Source organism: Siphateles boraxobius, unplaced genomic scaffold (assembly GCF_051911475.1).
Source record: "Siphateles boraxobius isolate OS27281-9 unplaced genomic scaffold, OSU_SipBor_1 16, whole genome shotgun sequence".
Taxonomy (NCBI): Eukaryota; Metazoa; Chordata; class Actinopteri; order Cypriniformes; family Leuciscidae; genus Siphateles; species Siphateles boraxobius.
In genome coordinates this window covers 14614338-14625493 of record NW_027508766.1, presented here as the reverse complement: position 1 = coordinate 14625493, position 11156 = coordinate 14614338, and the positions used below count along the sequence as shown (strand labels likewise).

The window sequence follows — 11156 nt, the reverse complement described above, 5'->3', positions numbered from 1 at the left end:
TAATATATTTTATGTATGCATATTTTTATATGTATAAAAAAAATTTTTTTGAGCAATAACCGTTGAAATGTTTGAATTGTAGCCAAGACTTTAGGTATGTGCAGAAACTGACTTTTTGATAAATAAACTTACCCTGAAATATATTTACTGAACTAAAAAGCATTATTACCCCCATCCTCCTATGTATGTGCATGAATTGTACTATGAACCTATTTGCATTAAGACATTTGAAGGGGAAAAAATGCAGTAGCTAGGATGACTTTTGTATTTCAAAATTTGTTTGAAAATAAAAACGTCTTATTACTGTACGAAAATGTAACGGGTAATGTGGTTCAAACTTCTTTTGAAGGGGAATTTGGTTGGTTTGACCCGAGCACACCACTTCACCTCACCGCTGGTTGGACTGTTTACTCCGCATGCGTCACCTGCGTGTGTGCGTGACTGCCATAGCAACGATCAAACGCTTTCACACAGGCTGATTGAACGCTTCCAATAATTCAGACAGTCGTAGATGGCATTTGCATAATACAAAGACTTTTTATTTTATTTTGGAAACTTTTATAATAAACGAACTCTCCTGTTGGTTTCGATATAGTTTTTTTTTAAATAAGTTTTTATTATTATTATTTTGTCGCTACAATGGCAGACACGCGTGTGTTACCCAGTGGTAAAGTGTACAGGCAAATGTTTGACGCCCAGGTAAAAAAAGTACTAACGTTACTACTCGTGTTCATATCTAAACGACAAATATGTGTTTTACTTTGTAATATTGCGTATCATCTTCAGGATCGAATACTTGTTGTGGCCTAATGTGCTGAGGAAGCTCTCGGCGCATGTGTTGATTGTGAGTGTTTGTGCCCAGGTTCAGTTGTCTCTGGCTCTCTATGACTCGCGGAGGAAGCGCGAGGCGGATGAAGGCGACTGTCTGCTGAGTGGAGAAGATGCTGCAGACTCTGCATCACAGCAGCTCAATGAGACCACTGTGTATGATGATGCTGTTTCTGCTCAAAACACGTGGCAATGATCGATTTTGATTTTAATGTGAAGATTTTAACCTGAAAAGTTCCTCTGTTTGATAGGAACGCAATTGATTCAGGTAGAAAGAGAAAGGAGGACCAGGATGATAATGAGGAGGTTTTGGGTCTTCCAGACACTGTTGGTGAGAACTGATGCTAAATTGTTTGCACCATGTAATCTTGTGGAGACAAAAGACAGAATTGTTTAGAGGGAAGTGCTTGGAAGTAAACTGTACAAAGGAACAGGAGAAGAAGAACAATACATTTTTACATGTTTGTTACTCCATTTTACATTTTTACATGTTTGTTACTCCATTTTACATTTTTACATGTTTGTTACTCCATTTTACATTTTTACATGTTTGTTACTCCATTTTACATACATGTATATTACGCAAACCTAAAAATTCTAAAAACACAAACCTTTGTTTTAAACCAGCATTTGTTAAAGGATTATTTCACTTCAGAATTAAAAATTTCCTGATAATTTACTCACCCTCATGTCATCCAAGATGTTCATGTCTCATTGATGTTCTTCAGTCAAAAAGAAATAAAGCTTTTTGAGGAAAACATTCCAGGACTTTTCTCCATATAGTGGACTTCAATGGGGTACAACGGTTTGATGGGCCAAATTGCAGTTTCAATGCAGCTTCAAAGAGCTCTACACGATCCCAGCCGAGGAATAAGGGTCTAATATAGCGAAACGATTGGTCGTAAAAAAAAAAAAAAAACTTTTTAACCACAAATGCTCATCTTGCACTAGCTCTGCGATGTGCCACGCATTACGTAATCACATTAAAAGGTTGAAGAAATTAAATTTTAAGTCTGAAGTGAACTTATCCGTTACATTTTTTATTCAAAGAAACAGGGTTTCTTCAAGACTCATATCTCTTGCCAATAATATTAATCAATTAATTTTTATAACAAAGAAAAATTGCAATACATGTCCCAAGAATTTAATAGGGAAGCCATTTTCAATTACAAACCTGTAGGCCGGCCTAGTCATCTTTCCCAAAAGTTTTTTAAAAACTAATAGTCAATCTGTTATGATTCTGTTCTTTTTGTAGTTCCAGAGAAAAAAAACTCAAACATCATTGATCGTCTTATGGAGAAAAGGCAAAAGGATCACAATGAAGCTGTTTCTCAGTTGCAGACAGATCTCGCCAGCCTCAGTGTGGTAAACACGTCTATATATAGTGCCAAAATATGTTAATTTTAGCCCAATTCAAATGTTGTGCATCTAGCTACATCAATACATTATAATTAAGTCTCTCAAAGGTTCCTCATATATTGTGATATTTCTGCATTTAGGGTTTTGAACCATTGTTTAGACAGACTGGAAAAGACATCCTGGTCAGATTGTCTGAGTATAATGACAATGTTGAAAGACTTATGCAGAAGATTGAAAACATTTCGGATTTGATGGCACATAGCTATCAGGTGAGGACCAAATGTCAAATACAATACTTGCTTACTTCTCAAATTCAGCATTTTATTGGATCACTCAATTGTTACTCATCTGTTGTCTTATAAAGGACATGCATGAGATCTGGAGCAAAGTCTGTCATGAATCTTCCTTGAAACAGAAGTGGATTAAAGAGCTAGATGAGATGTATGCCAAGTATGAATCTGAGAGAAAAAACATGGTATGTGCTGTGGTCTATGTTATGTTAAGCATATGTTGCTGCTGTCAGTAGATTAGCACACTGCTTGTTTGTTCCTCTTTCCTAGATAGCAGAATTACTGAGAAAATACACCTCAAAACTGGAGAAAATCAGTTATTTGATGCCGTGTGACGTCCACAGACTGATTGACAATGAAGCCATGGTAGTATATTCTACTTGATAAATATGTATTTGTATGCATTATATGTATTGTTTTTTGGCATGAGTCCATGTTCTCCACAGATGATAAACCAAGCCCTCCTAGCAAATCGACGTGCTTTGGCCAAACTGTGTTTGAATTTGATGGAGAAACATTTGCAGATAGACATTTTCCAAAGGCTGAACTGGGAGGAAAAGCTTCAAGATTGGAAAAGAATCAAACTTATTGATGCAGTCGACCGGTTCAAGTATGTCTGATGTTAAAAAATAGTAAAAACAATTGGCCAGAAAAGTAATGTCATGTTTTTTACCAACAAAATGCATGATCTTTCTGATGAAAATAATTGGCCAAGGGAGTCTTGCTAGTTAAGATAGCTAAGAAGCCAGCATATCAGCATCCCACGCTGGGAACCTGGATCTAAAATATAATATACAATATACTGGTGACCAGCTGTACCAGTCTATTTAACAGGGCACAACAAAAAGGGGATACTGATTATATTTATGTTCTCCCTGTAGAGACTTTATGAACAGCCCTCACATTCAGAACCCTATAAACATTCAAGATACTCTGAGAACAGTGAGGTCAGATCAGAAAACACTCGGTGAGAAACGCATCCAAACGCTGGAGATTCTTAGGTGAGAAATAAGACTAGTATTTCTAGTATTGCACTCTATTTCCTCAGTTAATATTAATTTTAAACATGCTGTGAACCTTTTACTCACTTTTTCTGCCCCATATCTAGAGACATGACGCCTCCAAGAATCTCAGAGTCATCTGTTGCAGAATGGTATTCAGCACTGTCAGTCATCAATGAGCAAATAGGTCAGAAAAATGGGCTTCTCGTGTTAATAATCCAATGCGATACAATGGTATTGCATGCTCTACATCACTTTATGATAAATAGTACTTTAATAAATTCCTCACTCCGTTTAATTTCTTTAGATTGTATTCATGTTGCCACAATGGAAAAACTTCGGAAAAACTACGAGAACAACTGGCAAGTCTGTTTGGCAGAGGTTGATCTATTTGAGGTGAGAAATAAGTTAAGCTTTCTCATTTGTTTTTTAGTGTCAAAACACAACACCAACACAGCAATATTCTCACCTCTTTACACACAGACAGAGGTGTCTACATTCAGATTCACCTCAGACGAGATACAGAATATTGTTAACGTGGAGATATTACCTCTCATTGGCCAGTGCCAGACACAAATGGACATCTATTTGGTAAAACTGGATGTATGTTTAGTTTCCTTAATGCTTTAAATGAAATCTTCTCTACTTTTGGACTATAAACTTGTAACTTGTAGGCCTAATTTATGGATGTGTAGCATCTTTATGTATTGATTTATGTCAGTAAACTCTCGTGATACACTGTGCATTTTAACCTCCTTACAGAAAGCTTTTGAAAGTTTGGCCAAAACCACTGCTTATGAGAGCAAGTGTTTATTCAAGTTTATGTGTGGGATGGCTCAGCTGTGGGAGATCCACTGCGAAGGCCTGTTGAACAGAGAACAGCAGCTACAAATGTCATTGGAGTCCATCAGTCAAGTCCACAACCAAGAGAACCAGGTAAGATTGTGTTAACTGTTTTATGCAGTACTTTTGTAGAGGTTACTCTAGTAAGAAGAGGTTACTGCAGTACTCTTGTAAGAATTGTTGGTGAAAGTTACTTTTAAAAGTAATGTGCTATAATATTGTGTTATTCCCTAAAAAAGTAACTAATTGCATTACTTGGTTAATTTGAGTTACATTTCATGGAAAGTAATGCGTTACGTTACTTTTGCATTACTTTTTAATAACAAAAAACACAAATGTTCTATTTTTGGCAAATGTAAATGCCACTCAAAGTGAAATGAATAAGCCTTAAGGAGTCCGAAATTTTCGCACATTCAAAAATAAATACGACCTCACGTCGTGTCAATCTCTTTTACACACTGCCTCAGAAACTTTCGTCTGTCATAATTTTTTTTAGATCGGGTTCGATTTTCTGCGTTTTTCGCATCCGTAGCAAGCATTTTGAGAGGTGTTTTGACAATTCAGAGCCACCGAATCAAGAATAAGAAAAACCGCATACGAAAATTTCGGTCTCGGACCTTTAGACAGAATGAAATGCAAATTCATGTCTGTACAATAGAGTGTGCAGCTCAAACAAATCTTTAAGCTGTGCTGCCATTCTAGATCACAAAAGAATCGGACACAGAGGAAGAAAGCTTAACGCTCTTACTTCAGATACACAATATATACACAAATGTGATGTTTAACTAAAGTAATTTTTGCTTATTAGTATGGTTGAATTGGATCATCGAAGGTCAGCAGCAAAATGCATGCTTACATTTAGTCTAGAAATACCAATAATCATCATGTTTAGCGCACACAATGCCTCTGCACCCGATTTCTCTCAACATGGGGACAAGAGTGCTGTCAGTCAATAAATGGGGAAAAAAAGGAACTTGTATTAGCTACTTATTTGAAAAAGTTACTCAGATATTTTGTTGTAAATTTAAAAGCAATGCGTTACATAACTAGTTACTTGAAAAAGTAATCTGATTATGTAACTCGCATTACTTGTAATACGTTACCGAAAACTAATGCTTATAATATCCATCTTTTTAAAATATTGTGTAACATTTATCGCCTTGACGTGTTTGCTATGAAAATGAGCTGAAAAATGTCTCAACTGACAGAAGAAAGAGGCCCCGCTGGATATGATGTTGGACAAACTCAGACAGGAAAGCTCAGAAGAGGCTCTGAAAGACTCCTTAGAGAAGACGCTAGCCTATTTGGAAGAGGTTAAGAATGGGTAACAAACATTGAGAATTTTTTGAGTGATGTTTTTTGTTTTTGTTGTTGTTTGTACATTACGCTACTTGAACTTGACTTAAATAAGAAAGTTTTTGACAAAATATGACAGAAAACCTGGACATTTTTCTAAATCCTTTTACTGCATTGTTCTTTTAAGGTATATACAAATCTATAAAGAGGAAGTGGAAACTGTGGAGTGTTACCCGTCTATAGTCCTGCAGGAATTACAAGCATACAATCTTTCTGTCAGCCAATTCTTCAGTGTCAAAGAGGTTTATGGCCAGGTACATATTCAACAAGAACAATTAGTTGGGGGCCTTAAGCACATTTTCGCGCAAATTCATCTAAAAGCGCCAAATTTGGCACAGATGTAGCTCAGGTCATACCGAAATGATTTAGCTAGGGCGCCGGAGCCAGCGACCCTCGGGGCCAAGATGGCGGCCAAATCCAATATGGCCTCTGCCCGAAAAGGGTTCCGGCTATAACTTTGAACCACATGAGTTAAAAATATAAACTTGATATGTTTTTCAGCTTAATTGATCATGGGCAACACATAGGAATGTTTATATTTATGACCCAGTATATCTGGACCCCTTGATCCTCCAATTCCAATATGGCCGCTGTCCAAAAAAGCAGTTTGGGCTGTAGTATGGCGCCTTACACCCCATTGTTTGCGCAAATTCATCTACAAGCACCAAATTTGGCACAGATGTAGCTGAGGGCATACTGAAATGATTTAGCCAGGGCGCCCGAGCCAATGGTCCCTAAGACCAAGATGGCGGCCAAATCCAATATGGCCCCCGCCTGAAAGGGATTCGGCTATAGCTTTTGAGCCAGATGAGATACAAATAAAAACTTGATTTCTATTTTACCTTTTTTGACCATGGGAAACCCATAGGAATACTTACATTTATGATTGAGTATATCATCACCCCACAAATTCCCTAAATTTAATATGGCCGCTGTCCAAAAAAGGATATTGGCTACAAATTTTGAACCAATTGCACTACAAATAAGGATGTGGTGTCTATTTTAGGTTTATTGACCACAGGAAGTCAGTTGGCATACAAGTCAGAGCTGTATTGTGTTTGATGCATATCAAGAGGAGAACCTCAAAACACAAACTCACCAAAGGAGAGGAACCGGTTCAAGAAGTAAAAGTAGATGGGAGAACTCCAATTCCAAAACGTAACTGGAACAATGACTTCCTGAAAAATGAGGACAACAAGGATGAACTATTTGGATATATCAGTGAAGAGATAACCAAGCATGGCATGCCAGGTAAACTCCTCCATTCCACCAAGAAATATGCTGTACTCTCCAACAGACCAGGGTATGACATGTCTGCCCTTCAGCCTTGTAATCATCCAGAAACAGATACAAGAATAATCCTACATCTTGCACATGCTGGGGCCAATGGCCATAAAAAGACATTTGTCCGGACTGTCGACAGCGATGTTGTCATCCTTGTCATCCGCTTCTTCAACACACTCGGCCTCACAGAGCTCTGGATCGGCTTTGGAGGTGGAACAAAACTATAAGGACATTCCTTCTCATGAAATCAGCAAGGATCTTGGTCCCCAGAAGTCACTGGCCTTACCACTATTCCACGCTTTAACAGGCTGTGACACAACCTCAGCTTTCCTGGGCCATGGGAAAAAGAGTGCATGGGTAGCTTGGGAGGCAACACAAGATCTCATAGAATCCCTACCCTCACCTTGGAGCCTGAACAGATCAACAAAGGCGTCCATGTCCAAAGACTGGAGCGTATGCTCTTCATCATGTACAGCAAGAGCTGTGGTTCCAGCCGCGTAGATGAAGCTAGACATCACCTTTCCTCGAATGGTACCAAGTCTCTCGAGAACCTGCCTCCCACCCAAGCTGCACTGATTCAGCACATCAAAAGAGCACTGCTGCAGGCCAGCTTCTACTGGAATCAGACAACCGCTGTCCAGCAAGATATCCCAGAGTTCAATGCATGGGGATGGTATCGGGACTCCACACGCAAGACTAGGGAACCTTACTGGACTACATCTCGGCCAATAAAGCCTGCACCATTCTCCTCCACTGTGCCTGCAAGACAGCATGTAGAGGGCACTGTAAGTGCTGTAAAGCCGGAGTTCGTTGCACTTCTATATGTGAATGTGAGGGTGCTTGTACAAACAATGATGGTGGAGACGATGAGAGATCCGGTGATTGTGATTGATAATGATAATTCATGTGAGAGACCATGAGAATTCACTTTTGTTTTTTATGTTATTGCTGATTTTTTTTGTTATACTAAGCAAACCTTTTAGAGTTTTGGACAAATTGACTATATTATTCTTTTAACAATTTGACATAATATAAATATTGCCTTGCAATAATAATTGTGTCTTATATGATTACACTTTGAAATGTATTCACCTGTGGTACACTGAAAAGCATTTCACATCTTGGCCCCGAGGGTCGCTGGCTCCGGCGCCCTAGCTAAATCATTTTGGTATGACCTGAGCTACATCTGTGCCAAATTTGGCGCTTTTAGATGAATTTGCGCGAAATGACCTATTTGTTAAAATTTAAAACATTGTGAAAATAACTTTTTTTTGTCGAAGAACTCTGAGGATGTTTGCCAACTTTATCCCTCTCTTAAACTTGGTGAGTTGAAAACTAGTTTCAATGAGCTTTATTATTTTTGTTGCCTTTGAATTGTTTAACACCCATTATGTTTATCTTGATGTTTACTTAGATCAAAGCATGACAGACATTAAGAATGAAAGATTGAAGAAAGAACTTGAGGTGAAACCTAGAGGTGCACAAAAGCCACATTTCAACAACCAAGGAAGCTCAGCATTTTCCTCGTCCTGTGATTTGGTAATAATGACACATACACACTTTCCCTTCTTAATTTGGATCTGTTATTTCATTATTTAATTTCCTCTTATTTTGTAGGATGACCAAGATTGTAAAGCTCTAGCATTTTCAGTTTCTCAAACCAAAGAGACTTTCACTACTGCAAAAGGAAATGTGTACAACTGCTATGGGTTTCACGCTACCCATGATGAGGATCTGGAAACAAATCTTAAGGAAACCGAGCTGGTGTTATACCCAAAGGCTTTCATTGTTGAATTGCTAAAAGAGTAAGTGTACAATAGAAATGATAGAATGAAATAATGCTTTGGTTGATGTCTCTCTTGTGTTCTATTACGGATTCAGACATAGCACAAAACAGTATAAAATCAACAAAACAAGAGCCATAAGCCTGAGTGATGAAATTTGGAAAGTTGAAATGAAAATTGTGCAATTTTAAAAAACCAATGTTCTCTTTTTAACTATAATTTACTTTTTCTTGCATTTTCCATTTGCATTTACAATTTCATTATTATTTTTTGTTTAGTTCCTGTATATATAGAGTAACAAAAGAAGTAAATACTGTTATGTTCCTGCATCATAGTGTGAGACAAACATTTTTCAGTCATCTGGAAGAGAGATTTCATATTATTCTAACCAACACTATGACTGTTGTGGAAGCCAAGAACGAGAAACTGAAAGCTGAGCTGGAACTTCGCCTTCAACTCCACCAACCTCGTGCTAAAAGAATTGAGATGGACATTCACAATGTCAGAGCAGGTTTGACCCCTCATCACATCCAAAGCCATTTTGGCTTTTACTTATTTAGAAGAGTTTAACAAGAGCCCTTGTGAAAAAGAAGTACACTGTAGAATACTTATAAAAAGAGTACTCATTACGGAAATAATATACTTTAAAATAATATACTTGTGTGAATTGAATGTAATGTTTTTGGACACTTAATTGGATGCTATTTCTAAATAAATGAATATGTATTATAGTTTAAATTTATATGTATTTTTACATACACAAATAGGACTTTTTATGCGTTACATTTTTATGTTATTACATAATTCCATCTATTGTCTTTGAAATATGGTTCTGCCGAATGAACTGACAAGCATTTGGTCAATTCAAATTGAATGTAATTTCTGTTGAAACTTGTGTCTCATGTATTGAAATATATTTGTAAAAACACATTTGTAATGATGAAGTTGCAATTTAGTCCATTCAAAATAGCCTATAAAAATATAAATGAATATTTAAATGTAAATAAAACATTTAAAACAATGTAATATTGAGTAACACTACATTTAGCATTAAAATCAAGTGTGCTTTATTATGTTTGTCAACACTTCAAAGTAAGTGTATTTCTTTAAAGCATGACAAAAGTTCAATTTATTACATTTAATACATATAATATATTTAAAATGTAATGTAAAATGTTAACGTGACATTATTACAAAGTGCACTTTTTAAAAAGTGTACTCACGTGTGGTACATAGTCATGAAAATGTACTAAGATTTGAGGTACATTCAGTACAATTATGCAGTATATAGAGGACTTGTCATAACTCTCTTCATTATTTGAGCAGCTGAACTAGTGCTACATCGAGAATGTGTGGATCGACACTGCAAGGGTATACTAGAGGTCCTAGAAGACTGCCGGACAGACATACAGGAGTTACAGATCCAGAAAAATAAAATGACCGAAGACTTCCAAATGCAAATCTACAGTAGAGAGAAAGATTTTACATTTGCCTCTAATTATGAAAAGTAAATAAATGTATTAAAATATATTAAATTGGTAATGATTTGAGCAATTTATACACAATCTACTTATTCTGGTCAATTCTACTTTATTCATAGGATAAATAAACTTTGTACCTCACTTCAAACCAACCTGGACAAACACATCAGTATCATCCAGACTTTACAAAGAGACTTCAGACAAAAGATGGAGTTCAAAATGGAGGGCTTGAGGGAAGCAAATGTTCAGATAATGAGATCTTTCAAGTATGTCATTGAAATTCTCTGTATTAGTCATTATCAATGTTGTGTTGTGTTGTGCAGGGAATTCGATACAAGCCCATTGAAAATATTAACAAAAATTGTTGTCTATTCCACAAGGTTGTTTTCTGAGGGGGGGAATTTCACACCACAAGAAATTGAGGTCTTTCAGTCACATCTGGAAAGAATGGACAAGCGCATTGATTCTGCTGAGGGGGCCATGATGCAGGACATGGAAGAAAAAGAATCAAAGTGTCTGGAGCAGGTTGATATTACTCATAAGTCGATTACTGTGATCATACACCAAATAATTATTTCGACAGGAATTCACTGTGAGAATCCATTTTTACTTAGGTCAAGGATATAGTCAGGAAGTTTGAGGAAAAATTCAGTTTCCTCGCTATCGAGCTGAAGTTTCTTGCAAAAATGCAACAAATTTTTAACAACACGCGAGTCCAGATCAAAAGCGAGGTATTTTCAGTATTTAATTTACTCTTATTTCATTTCTTCCCTCTGTCCACTGTTCATAATCTGTTGAATTTGTATTTGCCTGTTCAGGCTTTAAAGAGTAACATGCAGAAAAAGACGATTGACAACATGTTGAGCGATTTAAAGGAAATGACTGTTGAGTATGACCAACCCAGCCCTGATAAGAAGGTAACTCCTCTAA

At 36.8% G+C, this 11156-nt stretch overlaps 1 protein-coding gene across 1 annotated transcript in view; it reads left to right on the top strand.

Annotated features, from left to right (window-relative positions):
- Window positions 1–439: 439 nt before the first annotated feature.
- ccdc180 (coiled-coil domain containing 180) overlaps window positions 440–11156 on the top strand; it is a 22196-nt gene continuing 11479 nt past the window's right edge. The window contains exons 1-24 of the mRNA XM_077231669.1: window positions 440–699; window positions 863–984; window positions 1080–1159; window positions 2084–2193; window positions 2328–2456; window positions 2552–2662; window positions 2748–2843; window positions 2924–3087; window positions 3359–3478; window positions 3586–3665; window positions 3786–3874; window positions 3962–4081; window positions 4241–4414; window positions 5530–5645; window positions 5805–5931; window positions 8242–8284; window positions 8376–8500; window positions 8579–8766; window positions 9081–9256; window positions 10072–10252; window positions 10346–10492; window positions 10607–10751; window positions 10841–10957; window positions 11045–11143. Of these exons, the coding sequence (XP_077087784.1) occupies window positions 640–699; window positions 863–984; window positions 1080–1159; window positions 2084–2193; window positions 2328–2456; window positions 2552–2662; window positions 2748–2843; window positions 2924–3087; window positions 3359–3478; window positions 3586–3665; window positions 3786–3874; window positions 3962–4081; window positions 4241–4414; window positions 5530–5645; window positions 5805–5931; window positions 8242–8284; window positions 8376–8500; window positions 8579–8766; window positions 9081–9256; window positions 10072–10252; window positions 10346–10492; window positions 10607–10751; window positions 10841–10957; window positions 11045–11143 (2919 nt within the window). The 5' untranslated portion in view covers window positions 440–639. The remainder of the gene's footprint in view (window positions 700–862; window positions 985–1079; window positions 1160–2083; window positions 2194–2327; window positions 2457–2551; window positions 2663–2747; window positions 2844–2923; window positions 3088–3358; window positions 3479–3585; window positions 3666–3785; window positions 3875–3961; window positions 4082–4240; window positions 4415–5529; window positions 5646–5804; window positions 5932–8241; window positions 8285–8375; window positions 8501–8578; window positions 8767–9080; window positions 9257–10071; window positions 10253–10345; window positions 10493–10606; window positions 10752–10840; window positions 10958–11044; window positions 11144–11156) is intronic.